Source organism: Pseudochaenichthys georgianus, chromosome 14, assembly GCF_902827115.2.
Source record: "Pseudochaenichthys georgianus chromosome 14, fPseGeo1.2, whole genome shotgun sequence".
Taxonomy (NCBI): domain Eukaryota; kingdom Metazoa; phylum Chordata; class Actinopteri; order Perciformes; family Channichthyidae; genus Pseudochaenichthys; species Pseudochaenichthys georgianus.
Window position 1 is genome coordinate 23759912 of NC_047516.1, and position 25140 is coordinate 23785051.

The following is a 25140-nucleotide window of genomic DNA, read 5'->3' on the forward strand; positions in this document are numbered from 1 at the left end:
GTTTATTCTTGATTTATAATTTGTATTTTTATTCTCCCAGTGTTTAACATGTTCTTTGACTTCACTTACTTTGTTCTCCCAATTGAGTTCAGCACAGTTGTCGCTACACATAGTTATTCCAAGTATTTTTTTTACTTGAACGTTAATGTCACATTTGTCGGTGCCGATCCAAACACCTTCAGTTTTGCTGTGGTTTAATTTAGCTCCTGATACCAATTCATATAGGTTTAGGTGGTTTGTTAGAACATCCATTTCCTGTTGTTTTTTATAATAACAGTGACATCGTCCGCATAGGCGATGGCAGTTATTTTGGGCGCATGGCCAACTGGTGTTCCTGATATGAACCTGTCATTGTTTATTATTTTAATTAATGGACTTATGGCTAAAGCACGTACAGAGCTGCGCTTAGAGGGCACCTCAAACACCAGATAAAGCCAGAAATCTAGGTGTAGTCGTGGACTCTGACCTGAGTTTCAACAGTCACATTAAAACAGTTACTAAATCAGCCTATCACCTAAAGAACATATCTAGGATTAAAAGACTAATGTCACAGCAGGATTTGGAAAAACTTGTCCATGCCTTTATCTTCAGTAGACTCGACTACTGCAATGGTGTCTTCACAGGTCTCACTAAAAAATCTATTAGGAAGCTGCAGCTGATTCAGAACGCCGCTGCTCGAGTCCTCACTAACACTAAGAAAGTCGATCACATCACTCCTGTTCTGAAGTCTTTACACTGGCTTCCTGTGTGCCAAAGAATAGATTTCAAAATATTGCTGCTGGTTTATAAAGCACTGAATGGTTTAGGCCCAAAATACATTTCTGACCTCCTGCTAAATTATGAAGCATCCAGATCTCTCAGGTCTTCAGGGACTGGTCAGCTTTCTGTCCCCAGAATCAGAACTAAACATGGAGAAGCAGCGTTCAGTTATTATGCTCCAAATATCTGGAACAACCTCCCAGAAACCCGCAGGTCCGCTGCAACTCTGACCACTTTCAAATCCAGGCTGAAGACTTTTCTTTTTGTCGCCGCTTTTAATTGAACTATTCATATCTTAGACTGCACTGTAACTTTTATTCATGTATTTTTTCTTTTTATGTTTATTTTATTAGCTTTTTTTTTTAATGACTGATTTTAAATGCCATTTTCTTAATGTCTTTCGTTTTTTGTAAAGCACTTTGAATTGCCTTGTGTTGAAAAGAGCTATATAAATAAACTTGCCTTACCTTGCCTCACCCCTGCTTAACCCCTCTCTCAACATGAAATGCATTTGTCAACACACCGTTTACATTTACACAGACACAAGATTTAAAATACAGACACTTAATCATGTTTATGAAGGCTTCAGGAAATCCGTAGGCCTTCATCACCGACCATAAGTAATCCCTGGATAAATAGTCGAAGGCTTTTATTTGATCAAGTCCAATAATAAAAAAACGTTTTCTTCTTTTGGCTTATTTATGATTTCTCTTCAAATCTATAAGTTGTCCCATAAGGCGACCTTTTATAGCACATGTTAGATAGATAGATCTTTATTTGTCATTGTACAGGTACAAGGCAATTACAATAGACTCAAGGTGCCAACACGCAACAACAAGACACTATAAAAACAATAAATGGGACTTAAAAAAAGACATGATAGGGAATATGTACATATATAAATAATACATTAATTAAATTGTACGATTCCCCCACGATGTTTGCTCCTTATCTATTATTTTATCTAATATATCTATTCATTATTATTTTTGCTAGTATCTTATAATCAGTATTCATTATAGTTAAATGTCTGTAATTATCTATATCAGTTTCACAGTTTTTTTTTTATAGTAGTCAAGACACCTTCATAAAATGAGTCCCCCATGAGACCTTCATTAGAGGTCAGTAAGTTTAAAACGTCAGATATGCCTGGTTTAATTGATCAATTTCAGTTTGTAAAATACATTATGCATCACCTAATAAATATGTACTACTTCACACAACCAATGGTATGCAACAGTGTATTGTAGTTTTAAGTGGTAACTGTGCTGAGCAGACAATGTTGATGCAGTTTCACAAAGAATTTGCTTTTCAAGGGATGTGGGTGGCTCTTAAAAGAGCCTTTGGGGTGTTGGGTGAAGCGGGTTTAGGGTGTTCACTTCTTGGCGGGCTTCTCGGTCTTCTTGGGCAGCAGCACAGCCTGGATGTTGGGCAGCACACCGCCCTGGGCAATGGTCACTCCTCCCAGCAGCTTGTTGAGCTCCTCGTCGTTGCGGACGGCGAGCTGCAGGTGGCGGGGGATGATCCGGGACTTCTTGTTGTCCCGGGCGGCGTTTCCAGCCAGCTCCAGGATCTCAGCGGTCAGGTACTCCAGCACAGCGGCCAGGTACACCGGGGCTCCGGCACCGACACGATGAGCGTAGTTACCCTTCCTCAGATGCCGGTGGACACGGCCGACGGGGAACTGGAGCCCGGCCCGGGATGAGCGAGTCTTGGCCTTCGCTCTGGCTTTTCCTCCGGTCTTGCCTCTTCCTGACATTTTCTGTTTAGGATAGCAGAAAACAATAGTTCCTCAACGATAGGTGGTGGCCTATATAGTGAACATCTGGCCGCTGATTGGTCAGGTTGAGTGGTACTACCATCGACCAATCAGAGAAGCGTTAGTCCATTCACTGTGTCAAGTACAATAGACCTCACATAATTAAATAATCGAATAACATATACTATAAAATAGATCTGACTATGCACATATATTCAAACAATATAGTGTATTCTTAGAGAAATATTATAAAATGAAGTATACTTTAAAGGATCAAAGTGAAGCACACTATAAAATAGTTTGGCATGCTGAAGTGACAAAACAAATTAACAATGTGACCATTAAAGTATATCCAATATAATCCTTGGGGGTTTAATTATTAAACATACATAATAAAGTAAAATAATTAATTTATTAACAAAATCAGGAGCTAATCCGATCTCCTCAAGTGAATTAAGTCACAATTATATGTAGTATTAAATAAGTTTCGATCCAGACATATTAAAATAAAATTAAAAACTATGTACATTTATATGAAGTTATATAGGCCTACAAAATATGTACATAGGGTTTATACACAATCAAGTATATGGGAAAATAATGTATGTTGTGAGAGACTCTAAGAGGAGCCTTCTGTGAAGTAGAGGTCTACTAATATAGTAACATAATAAAATGTGTTCTAAAAAAAAATGTATAACGATTATGACAATATTAATGATATAGCATTCAATGTTACAATAATGTTCATAAATATCGTTTTGATTGTGGTCATCTTCGAATTAACTAATTTATACGATAATGATAAATATCCACAATGTCTTCTGGTTTTGCAAATAAATATGTAGCAGGTGTAAACAAACTTGTATTTATGCAACATTATAATATTAAAACAGGAGAAGTGCTCTTTTGGAGTATGTGGGTGGCTCTTAAAAGAGCCTTTTGGAGATGAAGTAGATGTTCTGTTTACTTCCTCGATGCTTTCCTGGCTGGTGCCTTCTTCGCTGCTTTGGCAACTGGTTTAACCACCTTCTTCACAGCTTTCTTGGGGGTTACTGTCTTCTTGGGGGTCGCTGCCTTCTTGGGTGCTGCCTTCTTTGCCACCACCTTCTTCTTCGGGCTCTTTGTGATCTTCTTCACGGGGATTTTCTTGGCAGCAGTAGCGGGCTTCTTCGCTACCTTCTTGGGTGTTACTGCCTTCTTGACTGCTGGCTTCTTCGCGGCGGGTTTCTTCACTGCTGCTGCCGCCGGCTTCTTGGCTTTGGCTGCGGGCTTCTTCGCTACCTTCTTGGGCTTCTCGGCTGCCTTGAAGGAGCCGCTGGCTCCGGATCCCTTGACCTGCACAAGTGATCCCTTCTCGAGTAACCTCTTCACGGCGCGTTTAATGTGAGCGGTGTGTTCGTAGCCCTGAGCGGCCAGCGCCTTCTTCAGAGCCTGGTAAGAGATACCTTTGCGGTCCTTGGAGGCGGTGACCTCATTCAAGATGAGCTCAGCGGCTCCGGGACCAATCTTCTTTGCCGGCTTGGCTGCCTTCTTCGAGGACTTGGCGGGTGCCTTTGCTGGTGCCTTTGCCGGGGCGGCGACGGCGACTTCAGTGGGAGCTTCTTCTGTTGCCATGATGCTGTCAGGAGGATTCTCGGTCTGATGAGAGGATAGAGAAATCCCAGCGAAGAGAGGAATTTAAACACACCATGAGAACCGTAGAGACTCAACTCAGGAGCTGCAGAAAAACTGTGCCACTTTGTGCTTTCTCTTCAGCTAAAACTGTAAAAAATACACATTTAGAGAACGAGTTGAATTTGAAAGGTTAATCGAATTGATAGCGAATGACTTTATCTTTACTTAGAAGCGAAATAAAGCTTTAAATATTGTTGTCTTTTTATTGGGAAGCCTTTAAACCTCCTAAAACTAATGCCGTGAGAAGGACTAATCTGCGACTTTTTCCTATAAATAATCTCCTGACCAACCTAAAATGCTTCATATTCCCACTAAAACTAGTAATATACTTAGGCGAGATGTTGTTTTAAAGACTCAAGGTGAAAAAATGCAGTATTTGTAAACAATTCTTTGTTAAACAGAGGTTATTCTGGTGTCTGCAAACACACCCATCAGGACAGGCCCTGGCTGTGTTCTAAATACAGTCTTTGTTACTCAACAGTGAGAGACCTTAATTGTGCACAGCTTTTCTCATGTATATCACAATTCAACTATATTTATATAGTAGTATGATTTATAATAACAATCTGAAATGTGTTAGACAGATTATATATCTAACCCTGTAATGACAGAAAGGCTCTCATACAGACAGTACTCCCTCTGGTAGTATATGAACACCCTTTAATAACTGTTAAACTTGGTTTTTTTCAAGTCTTTACGGTAATCGCCGAGAAGCATGCTATATTTGATCAATCAATGATATTTTATGAGGGATACAATAATTTGTTGCTATAAATTCTTAATAAAAATGGTACTGTTGGATTCAGTACTATTTGGACTACTTCTAAAAGTACAACCAAGTACGTTTTGAGTAATCCTCGTTTAAACTCCTGTCCTGAGTACACAAATTAATGTATTCTGCTATCTTTGATGAGAGATCAAAATGATTTTTCACCATAAGTTCTCAGTGAAAGTGGTACTGTTGGACTCAGTACTACTTGGACTACTATACCACAAGTACAATCAAGTACTTTTATCGTGTACTCTTTTAGTAATCCCCTGTCAAACTTCCCTCCAGAGTACAATAATTAATGTATTCTGCTATAGACCTGGTACAGGGACAACCACTTGGAGTACAAAAACAATCCTGATATCATTAGAAAGCTAGGAATCTCCTCTTTCCAGCAGTGTATACAACTCAAAATGTGTCTTCTGGTCAATGCGACTGATGTCGATTGAGCAGGTCAAATATATGTTTCGAACTTCACATAATAGGAATTCTGGATGTATACATTTTGAATATGATACATGTTCTTGAGGCTCAAAATGCTGGGGTCAAATTACCCCAAAGGAAAAAGGGTTTCAAGTTAATTTCAGGATAACAGGAGGTTTAAGAATACATTATATAGTCCAATTTTTGGTCCACTATTGAGTTTGCTTTTTCCTTAAATCTATAAAATAAATGTAACTAAATTACTACTGACTTAGCAGGGTATACAGATTCACCCATTATGCCATTAAAGGAGCTTTTTTTCCCAAATATATCTGTCCAAACTGGATACAAGAATAAAATGCAAACCATAACAAAATTATTTTTGGGAGTGAAGGTCATGGGAAAATTAAAGATGATTTGATTGTGTTATTAAAAGAGGAGAGAGAGGAAATTAACTTGTTCATGTTATTCTTATACATACTTGTATAGAAAATGTGCATGTTAAACTACAGGCTGGATATATTTCCCAGGCATCAAGGAAATAGAACAGTGAACATCGGTTCAAAAGTAAATAATGTTGTGTGCAAACATTTAAAATTTAAATACTACATTTTTTCAAGTTTTACCTTTTCAATGATTTCTCCAAAAAACTAAATCAAAGCAAATCATAAAAAATGGTTTAGTCAATAAGATTTTTGCCCAAAATAGCTGAAATTGAACATAAACAGTGTCAAACATCAGGTGCATGCAATTAACACATTTGTGCACGCTATTAAAATGTACTTTAGTTGAAATTAATAATAATGTTGATTTTAAGATCTTTATATATCATTGATTTAATCTTTCTGAACACTTGGTCCTGATGGAGCGCAGCCTCCTGCCAGAGGGGAGGGGGGTGAACAGTTTGTGTCCAGGGTGGGAGGGGTCGGCCACTATCTTCCCGCCTCAGGGTCCTGGAGGCGTGCAGGTCATGCGGGATGGCAGACACCCTCTCTGCAGAGCTGATGACACGCTGCAGCCTGCCCTTATCTTTGGGTGTGGCTGCAGCGTACCAGATGGTGATGGAGGAGGTGAGGATTGACTCAATGATGGAGGAAGAAGTTCACCATCATCGTCTGTGGCAGGTTGAATTTCTTCAGCTGCCTCAGGAAGAACATCCTCTGCTGGGCTTTTTGGATGAGGGAGCTGATGTTCTGTTCCCACTTGAGTTCCTGGACGATGATGGTGCCCAGGAAGCGGAAAGACTTCAGTGACTGGGGAGTCACACAGAGTGATGGGGCGGGTGGGGCTGCGTTCTTCCTAAAGTCCACAACAGTCTCCACTGTCTTGAGAGCATTAAGCTCCAAGTGGTTGTCCCTCTATAGCAGAATACATTATTGTACTCTGGAGGGGAGTTTGACAGAGTATTACTCAAAAAGTACACAATAAAAGTACTTGATTGTACTTGTGGTAGTAGTCCAAGTAGTACTCTGTCCAGCAGTACCACTTTCACTGAGAACTTATGGCGAAAAATCATTTTATCCCTCATCAAATATAGCAAATACATGAATTATTGTACTCGGGAGGGGAGTATTACTCAAAAAGTACACAATTACAATAACAATTAATCCCTTTTTAACAATTAAAAGACAAGAAAGTAGAACATGTACAACAAAGAAATAATCTACCTAACACAAATGTCTTTACTTTTTGTGTTAAGTTTAATTTATTTAAGGGAAATCAATTAAGTTGAATTTGGCAGACAATACAAAACAAGAAGCCAAATGTAGAAACCCAACATTACCTTGATAAAATACAAACAAAATGTAAAGAATTATAAATGTGTTCAGCTTAATTTTCAGCATTGACACAAATCAACCAATTTAAAGACTAATTAAAAACAAAACAAGCATGTAGTTTGTATTTGTTTTCGGTTTATCATGGGACCTTGTCGATATAATTACTGTTAGAAAAACAACTATTAATCACAAAATGCTTCACTAAGCTAAACCCTCCCAAAAAGCCTATACATATTATTCAAGTGGATTCCTAATACACAAACACATGTCACTGTTTTATAGCTTCAGAAAAGATGTTGGCAAGAGTTAAATAATAATCATTCGTGTTTTAACACATTTGAGGCAAAATAACTCATTTTGAATTATACAACATCTACAAATAGAGAATATACTTAAAAAATATGAATCAGTTTTGATTTGAGTTTAATCTTGATCATCTGCATATAAAAATGTGTTTGCTAACTTAAATGTTAAATTACATTCTCTTTTGTTCAAACTGCTTATAGCCTAGTTCATGGTGACATTAAGGCCATAACGTGTTAGACAATCACAAGGAGAAAATGCTTCCCTTCTAAAATAAACCACAAGCTAAACATATATTTTTAAAACACTGAACAAAAATATAAACGCAATACTTTTGTTATTGCCACCATTTCTCACGAGCTGAAATCAAAGATCTAAAACTAAGTTCTCAGTGGGTCTCAAGCGGCTTGGTCACCATTTATGTAAACACGTATTTCCATTTGAGAGGGGAGTGATTAGTAAAATATGCATGAATAAAAAATAAAAAAGTTAACTAGGTGAAAAAAAAGTAAGATACACTTTTAAAACTTGTTGAGAGCTAAAACTAGTCGTTGCTGCTGCCTCAAAGAGGAGCAGGGAGGAGAGGAGGGAGACAGGAGAGGCTGATTCAGGAGCCCAGACACACTCACAACTATAAATGAACCAAAAATAAATAAATAAATAAACAAGTTTCAGTGTCTTTTCATATTGGAAATGGGATGTTATTGGTTATGGCCATGATTTTATGATTATTGAAATGTATACAGTTCTGTTTCATACAGGTGTTCCCATCGATCTGTCTCTTTATTTCCCCCACAAAGTGCACCAGATTGATGCATTTAACTCCAAAATAAAAATCTTACCGGGGGAGCACATGGACAGGTTCCTAAATACATTTACAATTTTTTTTTAAATAGTATCCCATGTCCATATGTTTATTGTGTTGGTCTGTACCTGTTCGCGAGACCAACAGAAAGGTTCATGTTAATGTTGTTGCACTCACAAAGGCACGTCACCTCAACCACCACCCCCCAAGTATATTTCAGATCTGTGGGAAACACTGCATGTATTACATGTAGGGTGTCAGAAAACCAGTGAGACCACCATTTGCCTCACGCAGTGCAACACATCTCCTTTGCATAGAGTTGATCAGCTCTTCAATGGCTGACACTGACAGCATGTTGATGTGCCACCTGTGAGGTGGATTGAATATCTTGGCAAGGAGTGCTCACTGACACAGATTTAGACACATTTATAAACAATATTTGAGATAAATATGTCTTTTGTGTTCATAGAAAAAAAAGATCTTTAATTATGCTCCAAATATCTGGAACATGCAGGTCCTCTGATTTCTTTTAAATCCAGACGGAAGACTTTTATTTTTGCTGCTGCTTTCAATTGAACAATTCATATCTCACACTGCACTGTAACTTGTATTCATGTACCTGTTATTCATGTTTTATTATCTTTGCTTTTAAATTAGTGTTTTAAAATGCCATTTTATAATATGTTTCCGCTGCGCTGCACTATTTCTTAACGCTCTTAATATTAAAAGCACATTTACAGTATTATTTGAATCCCATAAATACATGTGATTGGCAAGAGTGTTTAAACATTTGTCAGAGTTTTTAACTGTGAGCAAATTAGGTGATTAAATAATAATATTGTAGTATCATCGTGGTGAAAATCTAAAGATTAAAGCTTTGATTAACCACTTTTTCAGAACCAGCTCCAATTATAACAGGCCTACAAGATAAACATGAAAGCAAACAGTAATAAATGCCACCATATTAAATAGTAAATATAATATTGTGATTATACAAGTGTGAGGATTATTAAAGCGATAAACAATCAATGATGTAAGACAAAATATATATTTCAAAAACAATGCAACAGGCTTAGGTTTACTGCATGAGAAAAGTTAAAGGTCTTTTCAAAGTAAAGAATAAGTTGTATAAATAAACATGAATTGTATGTGCATTCACTTGAATGTGTAAGAAATACTTGTAAATAATCTTACATTTCGAGATTTCTAAAGCAGAAACAAACAAAACACACTGACCTCCATCAGAGCAGGAGCACAGACCTAAGCCTCTTTTGGGTGTGTTTGCAGAGTACAAATTAACCTCTGTTTCATACAGATTCAATACAAACTATTACTGTGTTTTACCTTAAATCTATTCAAAAACATATACTCTCAACATATATCTAGTTTTAATAAGATTACAAAGTATTTTAAAGTATTTCGGAAGACATTTAGAGAGGAAAGTCACAGATTAGCGACTCACACGGTAGTAGTTTGGGAAGGTTCAGAGTCTTCCCAGTAATAATATACAAATATATTGAGGTTTATTTCACTTTTGCATGAAGATAAACTCGTTCGCTATCGTTTAGGGTGAATTTTACACTATATTGTTTCCTCCAGGTGTGATTTTATTACATGTGTTCGTGAAGAGAAAACACAAAGTGGCACAGTACTGCTCCTGTGAGGCAGGCTGCGATTGAGTCTCTACGGTTCTCATGGTGTGTTTAAGTTCCGCTCTTTGCGGGATTTCTCTCTCAGTCTCACCGAGTCCAGAGAATCCACTTTGAAAGCAACATGGCAGAATCCGCTCCCGCCGCCGCCGCACCGGCCAAGTCCCCGAAGAAGAGAGTCACCAAGCCGAAGAAGGCGGGCCCCAGCGCCGCTGATCTCGTGCTGAAAGCCGTCACCGCCTCCAAGGAGCGTAAAGGGACTTCCTATGTCGCCCTGAAGAAGGAGCTGGCCGTTAAAGGCATTGACAACGCCAACCAGGTGAAACGCGCCGTGAAGAAGTTGGTGGAGAATGGAGCCCTGGTGCAGGTCAAGGGAACCGGAGCCAGCGGCTCCTTCAAGGCAGCCAAGGCCGCCGAGAAGCCCAAGAAGGTAGCGAAGAAGCCCGCAGCCAAAGCCAAGAAGCCGGCGGCAGCAGCAGCAGTGAAGAAACCCGCCGCGAAGAAGCCAGCAGTCAAGAAGGCAGTAACACCTAAGAAGGTAGCGAAGAAGCCTGCTACTCCTGCAAAGAAAACCCCCGTGAAGAAGATCACAAAGAGCCCGAAGAAGAAGGTGGCGGCAAAGAAGGCAGCACCCAAGAAGGCAGCTACCCCCAAGAAGACAGTAACCCCCAAGAAAGCTGTGAAGAAGGTGGTGAAACCAGTTGCCAAAGCAGCGAAGAAGGCACCAGCCAGGAAAGCATCGAGGAAGTAAACAGAACATCTACTTCATCTCCAAAAGGCTCTTTTAAGAGCCACCCACATACACAAAAAGAGCACTTCTCCTGTTTTAATATTATAATGTTGCATAAATACAACTCTATAAAGAAAACATTCTTCACATATTTGGTGTATTGAAGGAAACGACATACTCCTCCCATGTGTTGTTGAACATGTTCCATGATCTCATACCGCATGGTGTTTACCACAATGGCAAATATGCTTATCCATTTATCACAAGTTACATCTAACATAATAATCGCATATCTAAAGTATCCTACCTTGATAAAAGTTTGCTTTACTTTATAAACACTTTACAGCATACAATATACTAAAGTGTTTTATAGAAAATATATTATAATTATTATACATTAGACATTTACATAGTTATAATATACAAGCACTTTGAATTGAATTGTTTTTATACTGGCCAATCACTAAATCACTTCATAAAATATGGTCATTTTTAAATCTTATAAATGTGAGTATGGCAGGACCAATATCAATGTGTTATTGTAGGGATTCATTTCATACAATTAATACATCATAAATGAAATATTATCTTTTTAATACAAATGTATTTTTATTAAAATAAAGTCAATATATAATGGATGTGTATATTTATAACAATCATTTAGTCAAGCAGAACATAGTAAAGCCATAAACAGTATTTAAAGAATATAATTTATAAATGATGACTGATGTTATTCATAATTTAGTAATCCATTGTTTAATCCTAATTATATAGTTTGTATTGAATGTAAAGAAAAAACATTGTTTATTTTTATGACTTAAATTATTTGACTCTTGTACTTTGAGTTATAAATAAAGTTGTGAAAACATTAATTTTGTTTCTTCTAGGCGCGCTGCTGTATCACGTGATAACATTGGACCAATCAGTGTCGTTGCCGCCCCAGCTCACACTATATAAAGGCGACAGGGACCATTCCTGATCATTACAACTTTTCCAACACAGAAGTTGAATCTCTTCAGCCATGGCAAGAACCAAGCAGACCGCCCGTAAGTCCACCGGAGGCAAAGCCCCCAGGAAGCAGCTGGCCACCAAGGCAGCTCGTAAGAGCGCCCCGGCCACCGGCGGAGTGAAGAAGCCTCACCGTTACAGGCCCGGTACCGTGGCTCTGAGAGAGATCCGCCGCTACCAGAAATCCACCGAGCTGCTGATCCGCAAGCTGCCCTTCCAGCGCCTGGTGAGAGAAATCGCTCAGGACTTCAAGACCGACCTGCGCTTCCAGAGCTCCGCTGTCATGGCTCTGCAGGAGTCCAGCGAGGCTTACCTGGTCGGCCTGTTCGAGGACACCAACCTGTGCGCCATCCACGCCAAGAGGGTCACCATCATGCCCAAAGACATCCAGCTGGCCCGCCGCATCCGCGGAGAGAGAGCTTAGACTGACCCGAAGCCAGCCCATTCAAACCCAAAGGCTCTTTTAAGAGCCACCTCACTCTTCACTGAAGTGCTCATTCCTCTATATTTTGACATTTGTTACCAACAAACACTGGCCAAGATTAGAATCATTAGTTTAGTAATTACCAAGTTACATGGTTTGGGATAATTACTCGTTCAGACATTGGTTAGATAGTCATTATATGCACAATTTTTCATTTATTGTGGGACTTGTTTCCTTTACATCTCTAACACTTTGAATCGTGTCCGTTAATATCCAGCATTAAATCAACATAATCAAATGTGCAATCAAACACTAATACAATGTTCCCCATGTCCACTGTTTGTCAGTCACGGTGTTACAGTGTAACTGGAGTCATGACAACTGACGGCATCCTGTTATGTTCGTCACGGATCCGGGGCATGTCCATTGAGGACCCATTGTGGATTTACCAGGAAATAAACATGTCTATCGCCTCGTTCGTTTACATTCATCTTTTGCTATATCTGCCTTCCTAACATCACTTTGATGCACATTCACTTCTCCTATGTGAGGTTGTGGGTGAGAGCTCGATATCGTGACGTTTACAGAGAGGTATCGGAAATGACAAAGTAGGTGACTGTGTGGATGCCTGTTCAAAACATTGCAAAATTGAATAAATCATTTAAATTATATATTTGTGTCCGACTTTCATTTGATCTTAATGTGATGTGTAGTAGCTTTGATTGCTGTCCACACCTTCAGACAGCCTCAAAGTAAAACACAAGTTGTTTATTCACAGCCCGAAAGCAACATCGAGGTGACTGGATCATCTGTGACAAGCTGTGATCAGCTCCGATTCAATTGTGATATCAATTCTGTAGCTATTCTCCAGCGAGCAAGTTTTTTTATGAAATACCTGTATCCCTCTCATCACAAGACTCTACACTGTGCAGGAAAACAAATTACATACATGAAAATAACCTTGATGCATAGCTTGGAATGAAGCAAACAACTAATAATACTGATATGTCACAGTAGCGTCAACCACAGAAAAGTAAGTCCAGAATATACTAACTAAATTAACTGAGCAGATCATAATAATATTTCTTATTGTGCATATGTCACTCCCGGTTTACTGAGAATGTTTATGACATCAGTGTCTGTAAAGCCGGTGTGTCCTTGGGCAAGACACTTCACCAGAACTTGCTCCTGTGGGTATTGTCCACAGTTTCGGACCATTGCATGTATGATATATGTGTAATGGGTTTATATGTAAAGCGCTTTGAGTCATTGATAAAGCGCTATAATAAATGTAAGGAATTATTATTAATTAATTATTATTAGTGTCACAGCGATATTTATCTAATTTGTTTCATAACAATTTGATCAAGAAATGTTTCCACAGCAGAAAAGAGCAAAAGACAGCTTCAAGTTTAACAAAGGACATTATGATTGTGTTTTACTTTGAGGCTGTCTGAAGGTATGGACAGCTATCAAAGCTACTATACATCACATTAAGAACGATGTACAAATGAAAGTCGGACACAAATATATAATTTAAATGATTTATTCAAGTTTACAATGTTTTGAACAGGCATCCACTCAGTCACCTACTTTGTAACTTCCGATACCTCCCTGTAAGTGTCACGATATCGACCTCTCATCCACAATGCTACAATGGAGAATGTTCATCAAAGTGATCTTAGGAAGGCAGATATAGCAAAAGATGAATGGAAACGACGAAACGAGGCGATAGACATGTTTATTTCTTGGTAAATCCACAATGGACACGCCCCGGTAGCTAGGAAAGATGCAGACTCTTCTACATGCACATACAAGAGACTTACACATAGGTAGGAAGCACTCTTTAAGGAGGTTTGTGTGGCTCTTAAAAGAGCCGTTGGTTTGTTCTTAATTAGTCGGGTAGATTACTTCTTGGCGGCCTTCTCGGTCTTCTTGGGCAGAAGCACAGCCTGGATGTTGGGCAGCACACCGCCTTGAGCGATGGTCACTCCTCCCAGCAGCTTGTTGAGCTCCTCGTCGTTGCGGACAGCCAGCTGCAGGTGACGGGGGATGATACGGGTCTTCTTATTGTCGCGGGCAGCGTTTCCAGCCAGCTCCAGGATCTCAGCCGTCAGGTACTCCAGCACAGCCGCCAGGTAGACGGGGGCCCCGGCTCCGACACGATGAGCATAGTTACCCTTCCTCAGATGTCTGTGGACACGGCCGACAGGGAACTGGAGTCCGGCACGGGAGGAGCGGGTCTTGGCCTTTGCTCTAGCCTTTCCGCCGGTTTTGCCTCGACCTGACATTCTGGATAGATTTTTTTATTACGTTGAAGAAGAAATGTGTCACTGCCTGCCAAGACAAATGATATATATACACCAAGCTGCTTGTTGATTGGCAGTCTTGAGCGTATCTCTCATCGTCCAATCGGTGGAAAGCTTAGGGTGCGTATCTCTCATCGTCCAATCGGTGGAAAGCTTAGGGTGCGTATCTCTCATCGTCCAATCGGTGGAAAGCTTAGGATGCGTATCTCTCATCGTCCAATCGGTGGAAAGCTTAGGGTACGTTTCCTTATGTCACAGAGCCTCCTCTTTATACAGTTACTTCAAAAAATAAAAGTATGCTAAGCTTTGTTTGTCTGCCCGTGGACTTTGTTGCGTGTAGAATATATGATATTCAATAAAGAAAAAAGAACAACATCAAAAGAAAAATATGGAGATAAGACTTTATTTATCCCCAAGGAAATCGGGTGCCAGAGTTGCAAAATATTAAATATAATAATCATGTTGTCTCCTGGGTTCTCTAGTGCTCGGAGTCTGTCTTTTTATTTTCTTCCTCCCAACCCCCATCCCCTCGGGAAGCCTTTTGCCTCCTGTCAGTTTATCATTGAAAATAATGATTTGGTCTTCATTGATTTTCCTGGCGAAATAAAGGTTCTACTACTACTACTTTAAAATAACATCTCTTACAAAAAGGAGTCATTCATGTGCAAGCTGAACAATATTATAGACCTATCTATAACATAAATTACAATGAGCCGATGTTAATGTCAGACGCTCAAAACAAAGCGAAAGATGCAACACAGCTCTACATGCAAATGCTTTGAGAGCTTATACAGTAACAGGAATATTTATATGATATGCGAGTTGCAAACCTGTATTATATATAGATATACCTGTATTTACAGTTTGAGTACTTCCTAATGCAAAAGTGTATTCGAATCAGCTCTACATGCCAGTAGATTCCAGTAATCATTTGATATTATTCCTACTCTTTTTTTAAAAACATATTATGCACATGGTTATATCGCTTTTGCAAATATATCAGTTATTGTTTTGATTAGTGATGTTACGTATTGCGCCGAGGCTTCGGAGCGTGTGTGGAGTAATCCCCGAAGCTTTTTGTGAAGCATGTATCGTTTTGGGCCAGTGACGTCATCGATGACAAACGAAGCCTCGCTGCCTGTCGATACCACGTGACTGCTTCACGAAGCGATTCAGATCAGTTGAACCGGTGAACCACAACGCTCATAATACCCATGGATGTATAATAAGAACCATATTACCCCTCCTTTACCCGGCGGAATCAAGAGAGCTCAGACCCTCACTGAAAGAGGTCGGAACATGTCATAAGTATAAATAGATACAAGCATAAATAAATGTAGGAATGAAAACGTCAATAAATACACGAATACATATGTTGCAGTGTTTTCAGGGAGTGTGTGTTGTGGCTCAGCTGGAAAGCAGTGTCGACCGCAGGGTCGCTGGTTCAACCTGAACAATACGTATTTGTTGTTGTTTAAGCTACAGCTAAATGATTTTGATCCTCGACATGTTTTTTATAGAAAAACTTCTAGTGCTCACTAATGCGGTATCATGAGGGAATGGAGCTCTCTAATCTGAGGATATGGGTGGCCCTTAAAAGGACCTTTGTGTTTTTGTTGTCAGATGGCGAGTATTTAACCTCCGAAACCGTACAGAGTGCGGCCCTGCCTCTTGAGGGCATACACCACATCCATGGCGGTCACGGTCTTCCTCTTGGCGTGCTCGGTGTATGTGACGGCATCACGGATCACATTCTCCAGGAAGACCTTCAGCACCCCGCGGGTCTCCTCGTAGATCAGACCGGAGATACGCTTCACTCCGCCGCGGCGAGCCAGACGACGGATGGCGGGCTTGGTGATTCCCTGGATGTTATCACGGAGAACTTTACGGTGACGCTTGGCGCCTCCTTTGCCGAGTCCCTTTCCTCCTTTTCCTCTTCCACTCATTTTCAAGTCTTGTTGAGTCGGGTCGTTCAAAACGAATGGATAGAGGCAGGTTGACCAGCAGTATTTAAATATTCACTGCGGACCTAAGAGAAGACGGAGAGCGGCAAAGTCCCGCCCATGTACTTCCGCCCCATGGGACCTTATTTCGGAAAAATTATGTATTGAAGTCAATGGGGAGAGAAAGATTATCTTTCGATCCCGTTTGAATTGTGCCACGAATTACACATATGATGTTTGTCAATCTTAAAAAAATAACTAGAGTCGTGCATATTTCCTAGTTACCGCAGTGACTGGCCAGTAGTGGACAAGGGGAACATTGTGTGCTAACATCTTTCCTAGCTACCGGTGTTACAGTGTAACTGGAGTCAACTGGCTGCATTCTATTATTTTCGTCAGAGGGATCCGGGGCGTGTACATTGAGGACATTGTGGATTTACCAGGAAATAAACATGTCGATCGCCTCGTGTGTCGTTTACAGTCATCTTTTGCTATATGCCTTCCTAACATCACTTTGATGCACATTCACTTCTCCTATGTGAGGTTGTGGGTGAGAGCTCGATATCGTGACGCTTACAGGGAGGTATCGGAAATGACAAAGTAGGTGACTGTGTGGATGCCTGTTCAAAACATTGCAAATTTGAATAAATCATTTAAATTATATATTTGTGTCCGACTTTCATTTGTACATCCTTCTTAATGTGATGTATATTATATTTGATAGCTGTCCATACCTTCAGACAGCCTCAAAGTAAAACACAATCATAAAAATGCTTACATGACATGTCCTTTGTTAAACATGAAGCTGTCTTTGGCTATTTTCTGCTGTAACACATGTACATTTCCCTTCTGTGGGGCGAATAAAGGTATTCTTATTACATTTAACCTGTTGTGGAAACATTTCTTGATCAAATTGTTATGAAACAAATGATATAAATATCGCTGATATCACATCGGGACATTAATCCTAAACAGTCACAGTAAACCCGGAGTGACATATGCACAATTAGAAATATTATTATGATCTGCTCAGTTAATTTAGTTAATATATTCTTTATTATTCAATTCAAATTATATTGCAACAAATGTAAACCAAAAAATCATCCTCCTTAATTTAGTTATAAATAAGAGTTACTTTACCATTTCAGATATGTGACACTAGGGGGGGTTTCTTGTCAGAAATGTATTCTAGGTGGTCTATTTAGTCACTCTAAATGACATTCCCCTTTAATCTCTTTCCTTATGGGTTAAACGTATCGCTTAAAGGCATAACAGAACTACCGTATTATATGGATTCAACTTGTGCCTCGCAGTGTAGAGTCTTGTTGTGATGAGAGGGATACAGGTATTTCATAAAAAAACTTGCTCGCTGGAGAATAGCTACAGAATTGATATCACAATTGAATCGGAGCTGATCACAGCTTGTCACAGATGATCCAGTCACCTCGATGCTGCTTTCGGGCTGTGAATAAACAACTTGTGTTTTACTTTGAGGCTGTGGACAGCTATCAAAGATACTAAACATCACATTAAGATCAAATGAAAGTCGGACACATATATAATTTAAATGATTTATTCAAGTTTGCAATGTTTTGAACAGGCATCCACACAGTCACCTACTTTGTCATTTCCGATACCTCCCTGTAAGCGTCACGATATCGAGCTCTCGCCCACAACCTCACATAGGAGCAGAGAATGTGCATCAAAGTGATGTCAGGAAGGCAGATATAGCAAAAGATGAATGTAAACGACAAACGAGGCGATCGACATGTTTATTTCCTGGTAAATCCACAATTGGTCCTCAATGGACACGCCCCGGATCCCTGTGACAAGTTACACTGTAACACCTATAGGTTGATGTAATGCTGAAGGAAACAAGTCCCACACTAAATGAAAAAATGTGCATATGGCTATCTAACCAATGTCTGAAGGAGTCATTATCCCAAACCATGTAACTTTGTTATTACTAAACTAATGGTTCTAATCTTGGCCAGTGTTTGTTGGTAACAAATGTCAAAATAGAGGAATGAGCACTTTGGTGAAGAGTGAGGCGGCTCTTAAAAGAGCCTTTGGGTTTGAATGGGCTGGCTTCGTGTCAGTCTAAGCTCTCTCTCCGCGGATGCGGCGGGCCAGCTGGATGTCTTTGGGCATGATGGTGACCCTCTTGGCGTGGATGGCGCACAGGTTGGTGTCTTCGAACAGGCCGACCAGGTAAGCCTCGCTGGACTCCTGCAGAGCCATGACAGCGGAGCTCTGGAAGCGCAGGTCGGTCTTGAAGTCCTGAGCGATTTCTCTCACCAGGCGCTGGAAGGGCAGCTTGCGGATCAGCAGCTCGGTGGATTTCTGGTAGCGGCGGATCTCTCTCAGAGCCACGGTACCGGGCCTGTAACGGTGAGGCTTCTTCACTCCGCCGGTGGCCGGGGCGCTCTTACGAGCTGCCTTGGTGGCCAGCTGCTTCCTGGGGGCTTTGCCTCCGGTGGACTTACGGGCGGTCTGCTTGGTTCTTGCCATTGCAGTTTCTCTGTGTTCACAGTTCAACAGTATAACCCTCACCGAGAACAGCGGCCTTATAAAGGAACTGCCGGAGTCAGGTCAGCACTGATTGGCCCAGGGAAGATGACACGAGCGCTGTAGCTTATCAACTATTCGACGAAAGTAATTTGAAAAACGAAGCCTCTTTTCAACAGAAGCTGCACCGCCAAAAAAACTAGTGAATAAGAAGAAAAGCAGCTGCCCTAAAGGCCTCTGATTGAATACCTTTGTTTAGTTTAAAGTGAGACTAAACAAAGATAGCAGATTGTTTTTACTCTCTGTAAATAATAAACTAGTATTTGTTCCATGAGCCTTTAGAGGGGATATTAAGACATACCTGTTAAAGCCTCACTGTTTTATTTGTACTTATGAGTGAAAGGTTAACAATAGTTATTCTATCAAAATACATCAACAAGCATAGTCAGAGTTAACCATAACTCTGACTACCTTGTCCTGAAAGGCAAATCTCCCAAAATACAATATATAGTTTAACAAACAAAAAAAGAAAAGGAGTTTATAAATTCATTTACACACTCAAAAGTAGTCACCTTAAAACACACCAATAACATTAAGAAATCATATTGAATTAACTGAGAAAAAAGTGCAGAAACTAAAGCTTTCCATCTGTTGTCAATTACACAGTCAGCACTGTTTGATACAAACACATCTGATTCTATATTTAACTGAAAAAAGGACATTTACAATATATGCGGTGCACATTTCTGTATAACTTTCAAACACACATGTGAAAGGATAAAAATAATTGAGGTGGAAACATTGAAGGAAAGGCCAATACTGTACAACGGTAATTGGAAGAGGATGGATTATTTAAGGGTAAAGAAGGATGAGTCATATTTGCAGGGTGCTTTTGCAGACTGACAGCTGTTAATGTATTTATTTGTATGTTTAATTATTATAAAAAATGTCTACATATAAAAAAAATTACCTTTTCAGAACAAAGCAATCCACAACATTTAAATTAAATAATTGAAGATTGGACACTGGTATAATAATATTCAAGTATGGAAACAGAAATAAAGCAAAAGAAACAGTTTGGAAGATAATGGCATTAATCTGTGATGAATGGTGGCTGTAGTGTGTGATGGCTGTGTGTGCTGTGGGCTGGTTATAGCGCTAACTACACTTCTGGACCTTGGACATATTCAACAGTACTGTTTCTGTTAATCGGATTGCCCCTTAATTATAATAACCATGACATTATTTGAATATTAAGGTTATTCATTATTATCAAATTGCACATACTGTCTCGATGTCTGAGATCAAACATGTTCATACTAGCAAACGTGTTCATAATAAGACACGTGTTGCATCTCGCCTCTCATCTTATTCTGACTGCAGTTATTGACACAAGAAATATGCTCATTATGACAAAATGGGTGGCTCTTAAAAGAGCCTTTTGTGGATCTTAGTCAGATCAGTCTGATGACAGCTCACTTCTTCTTGGGTGCTGCCTTCTTCGCTTTGGGTTTGGCGACCTTTGCGGGGGATTTCTTGACTGCGGGGGCCTTTTTCACCACCTTCTTGGGGCTCTTTGCAGCCTTTTTAACGACCTTCTTCGGGCTCTTGGTGGCCTTCTTGGGGCTCTTGGGGGCGGCTTTCAAGGCTGCTGCGGGTTTCTTCGCCTTCTTGGGAGACTTCTTTCCTGCCGCGGGCTTTTTGGCCGGTGCAGGTTTCGCTGCGGGCTTCTTGGCTTTAGGAGCGACTTTCTTGTCTGCGGGCTTCTTGGTCTTAGGCTCGGCAACCTTCTTGCTCATCTTGAATGATCCGGACGCTCCGATGCCCTTGATCTGGACCAGAGTCCCATTAACGACCAGACTCTTGATGGCGGTCTTAACGCGGGAATTGTTCTTCTCCACATCGTAGCCTCCGGCAGCCAGAGCCTTCTTGACGGCGGACAGAGACACGCCGCTTCGCTCCTTGGATGCGGCCACAGCTTTAACGATGAGATCGCTGACTTTGGGGCCAGCTGCCTTCGGCTTGGAAACCTTCTTCTTGGCGGCTTTGGCCGGTGCAGCGGCTGGAGGGACTTCTGCCATGTTCTGCTCAAGTGTTCTGTTCCTGCTCACACTGACACGAGTCTGGCTGAAGTGCTGGAGAGAGCCGAGCAGGGGCTGCCCTTAAGCACACCATGAGAACCGTGGAGACTCAACTCAGCCCATTGCGCCACTCTGCAGGCTGAAAACTTTGACACTTGTGTTTTCTCTTCACTGATAAAAGCCTCCAAAGTCACTGTAGAAAAAGTGCTGAAGGCTGACTGTTAATGGAACTGATAGCGGACTTAATTCGCTTCATTTTGAAAGTATGTATAGCTCTGATGCTCACTGAATCTTGTTTGTGGAGCTTCCAATGGTCACATTTCCCCCGCTGTGGACAGCACTGTTCAGCTGCTTATCCCTCTAATTCTTCTACTGAAAACATTTCAAATGCACCAAATCTTTGATAAAAGCTGTTTTCAAGTGACCCACATGTGTGTCCAGGGACTCCCTGTAAAAAACAGCTGTATTTTGTTTATGATATTATAATAAAGTGAAGTTTTCTGGTAGGAGCAAACACACTGATGATCCGGGGCATAGGGTGCGGTTTAACCAGGCTTCCCATAAGGTGCTCGCTGTGAACATGTCTCCAGGTGAGGAGGAGGACTCATTTAAATATACTAAATTAGGCTATTCATTATATCAAACAGCGTGGCAAATACAGCTTAGTTAAACTGTTTCACTGACACTCATCAGAAACTTGATGCTGATTTAATGGTCCAATTCAAATATAAAAAGGACAAGAGTGGCTTTTAAGAGGCACCGATCTGTAAATGTAAACTTGACATTGTTTCCCTTATGCTACACACACTATGTATGAAATGTGTGCATACATAATATACATTTTTTCATTTCCCTATTTCAATTACATTTTTATATTATGTTTTTTTAATGTTAATTTAGAACAATATACTTAATTTTGTTTAGCTCTTCAACATGAGGTTTCTTATGATTATAACATTAAATCCACAAAATATAGTTCTATATGAGGAAATGCAACAGCATCAAATAACCAACTTCTTTAAGAACTCTTAAGTGGAACAATAACTATCTCAGCTGCATAAATCATATTATTCTTATGTGTTTTGTTTACCATCAACTGGAACATGTATCTACTGGTACATGTTAACAAGATGATAATGGCTTACAGCTAATGAAAAACCAACATTCAGTTTCTCAGAAAATTATAATATTACTTAATTAATAAGTCATAATAATACAGAAATGTCGGCCTTATACAAAAGTATGTTCATGTTTCTGCTCTCAGTACTTGGTTGGGCCTCCTTTTGCACAAATGACTGCGTGGCATGGAGGCGATCAGCCTTCGACTCTGCTGAGGTGTGATGGAAGCCACGGTTGCTTCAATAGCGCCCTTCAGCTTGTCAGCGTCGTTGGGTCTTGTGTCTCTTATCTTCCTCTTGACAATACCCCATACATTCTCTATGGCGTTTAGGTCAGGCGAGTTTGCTGACCAATGAAGCACAGTATGGCCATGGTCATTCAACCAGGGCTTAGTAATGTTGGCAGTGTGGGCAGGTGCCAAGTCCTGCTGGAAAATAAAATCAGCATTCAGCTTTTCAGAAAAAGGAAGCATGTGCTCTAAAATGTCCTGGTTGACGGCTGCGTTGACTTTTGACTTAATAAAACACAGTGGACCAACACCAGCAGATGACATGGTTCCCCAAATCCTCTCAATTATTCGGCCATCTCTGTGGCTTGTGCTCCTTTTCCTACCGCACAACTTTCTGATAATATGTTATATATGGATACAGCACTCTGTGAACAGCCAGTTTATTTATCAATGACCTTTTGATGGAGGGGGTCAATGACTCTCTTCTGGACAATTGTCAGTTCAGCAGCCTTCCCCATGAATGTGTATCCTACTGAATCAGATTAAGACCATTTGAAGGCTCGGAAAACCTTTGGAAGTGTTTTGAGTTAATTAGCTGATCATAGTTTGACACAGAGTCTACAATATTGATATTTTTCAATATTCAAATGTTCTGAGATACTGAATGTTGGGGTTTCATTAGCTGTAAGCCGTAATCATCAACACTTCAAATAATTCACTTTGTGTGAAATGAATCCACGAGACTCACTTTTCCGATGTATTGAGATATTTCAAGATTCAAGGCTTTTATTGTCACGTGAGCGACAGTGCAGTTATGAAAATGAAAGTCTTAGTTCACTGGTTCCTCCAACAGAGCAACACAATAAGACTGATAAAATAGTACAAGTGAATAAAATAATCGAAACTGAAAGATAGAAACTGTGCAGAATAGTCTATACAGTAATAGGAATATTTATATGTGAATTGCAAACCTGTATTATATATAGATATGCCTGTATTTACTGTGAGTATGTCCGATTGCAACAATGTAGTCAAACCAGCTCTACAAGTCAGTAGATTCCAGTAATCCGTTGAAATTATTCACAGTTATTGTTTAGAGCACAAAGAGCAGTCCTCGCGGTGTTTCCATACAGTTAATGTCCTGCAATTCATTTGCAAGGGATGTTGTAAGTATTTTATTGACATTTTGATCCTGAACATGATGTTTTTCAGAGAAGACAAAAATCTCTAGCCCGCACCAACTTCTAGTGCTCACTAATGCGGTATCATGAGCAGTGTTGCCAACTCCATAGTAAGGAAAGTAGCTATTAGCTGCCTGTAAAGTCGCCAGAAGTCGCTAAATGACGTCATCGCCTAATTTGCATATCATGTAATGGCGGCTGTAGGAGAGAGCATGGTAGAGGGGAGTACAAAAAACGTTCCCAACCCTTCAAGGATCAAACTTGAAACCACCGGAGTTAAATCCAGACGACAGTAGATCAGAAATGTCTTTGCCTTTTGAGTATGTTTTTGGGTTTTAACATGCATCTTGATGTCAGACAGTTTGGCATAGAAATCCCCCTTACAATAAAGGCAGTATGCCCGTGTGTCATCTCCAATAAATGGCTTCAACCATCCTTTATACTCAGGGTTTGATTCCCACTCCTTTCTGTATTTTTGAGAATATAATTTAGACTGCCATGATGTTTAGCTTGTCACAGAGAGGCACACACACAGTGGACGAGGTGATTGAGTGACTGAGGCTGTGTGAGTCAAAGCGAAGCAAAGGCAGTTATTTATTATAGTGTGATAAGTGAGTGAAGAAACATTTACAGTTTACATTTAAATCCCGCTCAAAACCAGGACCGTTTGGCATTTGGCGCATGCGCAATTCATTTGCAGTCTCGACGCGGAGGAGTGTGGTTGTCTCCTCTCTGCTCTCTGTACTATGGGAGGGAGGCGGGGCTCACGACAGCACCCGCTGCTCGTTAACCGCAGAACAATACGTGAGTCTCCAAACACCAGAAAAGTTCCAAATAACACCATTATAAATCGTTATAGATTAGTCGTTAGTCGCTTTTGACAAGTAGCCGAGGGTTCGGAAAGCCGCCACATTTAACGAGAAAATCGTTGGCAACACTGATCATGAGGGAATGGAGCTCTCTAATTTGAGGATATGGGTGGCCCTTAAAAGGACCTTTGTGTTTTTGTTGTCAGATGGGGAGTATTTAACCTCCGAAACCGTACAGAGTGCGGCCCTGCCTCTTGAGGGCATACACCACATCCATGGCGGTCACGGTCTTCCTCTTGGCGTGCTCGGTGTAGGTGACCGCATCACGGATCACATTCTCCAGGAAGACCTTCAGCACCCCGCGGGTCTCCTCGTAGATCAGACCGGAGATACGCTTCACTCCGCCGCGGCGCGCCAGACGGCGGATGGCGGGCTTAGTGATTCCCTGGATGTTATCACGGAGAACTTTACGGTGACGCTTGGCGCCTCCTTTGCCGAGTCCCTTTCCTCCTTTTCCTCTTCCACTCATTTTCAACTCTTGTTGGGTCGGGTCGTTCGGAACTAATGAGAGGATGCAGTTTGACCGGCAGTATTTATATAATAACTGCGGACCTAAGAGAAGACGGAGAGCGGGAAGGCTGCTAGGCGGGGCCAACGCTGCAGCCTCCACATCATCTGTCAACACATTTTGTTTCTTTTAAATATTGTTTATCTAATTCGCGCAGGCTTTATACTGAAGGTTTGATAATATGTAATAAAACCCCTGAATAACATTTATAATTGAAAGAAGACAGAAAATGTCGAACACAGTCGAAACACAGTGTCGAATGTGGAGTGGAGTGAGCGGAAGGAGGAACCTATTGCGGTGAGCACGTTGCAC

The 25140-nt window shown here is 40.5% G+C and overlaps 9 protein-coding genes across 9 annotated transcripts; 2 read left to right on the top strand and 7 right to left on the bottom strand.

Annotated features, from left to right (window-relative positions):
- Positions 1–1583: 1583 nt before the first annotated feature.
- LOC117459058 (histone H2A-like) lies at positions 1584–3558 on the bottom strand. The gene is made up of 2 exons (XM_034099897.2): positions 3486–3558; positions 1584–2521 (listed from the first exon to the last, which is right to left on the bottom strand). The coding sequence occupies exon 2, from the start codon at positions 2516–2518 to the stop codon at positions 2135–2137; it is 384 nt and encodes a 127-aa protein (XP_033955788.1). The 5' UTR covers positions 2519–2521; positions 3486–3558; the 3' UTR covers positions 1584–2134.
- LOC117459056 (histone H1-like) lies at positions 3016–4149 on the bottom strand. The gene has a single exon (XM_034099894.1). It carries the CDS (start codon positions 4130–4132, stop codon positions 3482–3484), a length of 651 nt encoding a protein of 216 aa, XP_033955785.1. The 5' UTR covers positions 4133–4149; the 3' UTR covers positions 3016–3481.
- Positions 4150–9964: 5815 nt separating this feature from the next.
- On the top strand, positions 9965–10941 carry LOC117459057 (histone H1-like). Its single transcript, XM_034099895.2, has one exon. The coding sequence runs from the start codon at positions 10044–10046 to the stop codon at positions 10668–10670; it is 627 nt and encodes a 208-aa protein (XP_033955786.1). The 5' UTR covers positions 9965–10043; the 3' UTR covers positions 10671–10941.
- Positions 10942–11654: 713 nt separating this feature from the next.
- LOC117459060 (histone H3) lies at positions 11655–12706 on the top strand. Its single transcript, XM_034099899.2, has one exon. The coding sequence runs from the start codon at positions 11671–11673 to the stop codon at positions 12079–12081; it is 411 nt and encodes a 136-aa protein (XP_033955790.2). The 5' UTR covers positions 11655–11670; the 3' UTR covers positions 12082–12706.
- Positions 12707–13611: 905 nt separating this feature from the next.
- LOC117458730 (histone H2A) lies at positions 13612–14419 on the bottom strand. The gene has a single exon (XM_034099367.2). It carries the CDS (start codon positions 14370–14372, stop codon positions 13989–13991), a length of 384 nt encoding a protein of 127 aa, XP_033955258.1. The 5' UTR covers positions 14373–14419; the 3' UTR covers positions 13612–13988.
- Positions 14406–16355, bottom strand: LOC139435161 (histone H4). The gene has a single exon (XM_071205553.1). It carries the CDS (start codon positions 16334–16336, stop codon positions 16025–16027), a length of 312 nt encoding a protein of 103 aa, XP_071061654.1. The 5' UTR covers positions 16337–16355; the 3' UTR covers positions 14406–16024.
- A 1537-nt stretch (positions 16356–17892) lies between these two features.
- Positions 17893–19039, bottom strand: LOC139435073 (histone H3). Its single transcript, XM_071205426.1, has one exon. It carries the CDS (start codon positions 18842–18844, stop codon positions 18434–18436), a length of 411 nt encoding a protein of 136 aa, XP_071061527.1. The 5' UTR covers positions 18845–19039; the 3' UTR covers positions 17893–18433.
- A 152-nt stretch (positions 19040–19191) lies between these two features.
- Positions 19192–20961, bottom strand: LOC117458742 (histone H1-like). The gene has a single exon (XM_034099378.2). It carries the CDS (start codon positions 20920–20922, stop codon positions 20317–20319), a length of 606 nt encoding a protein of 201 aa, XP_033955269.1. The 5' UTR covers positions 20923–20961; the 3' UTR covers positions 19192–20316.
- Positions 20962–24065: 3104 nt separating this feature from the next.
- LOC117458037 (histone H4) lies at positions 24066–24810 on the bottom strand. Its single transcript, XM_034098276.2, has one exon. The coding sequence runs from the start codon at positions 24787–24789 to the stop codon at positions 24478–24480; it is 312 nt and encodes a 103-aa protein (XP_033954167.2). The 5' UTR covers positions 24790–24810; the 3' UTR covers positions 24066–24477.
- Between the last annotated feature and the right edge of the window lie 330 nt (positions 24811–25140).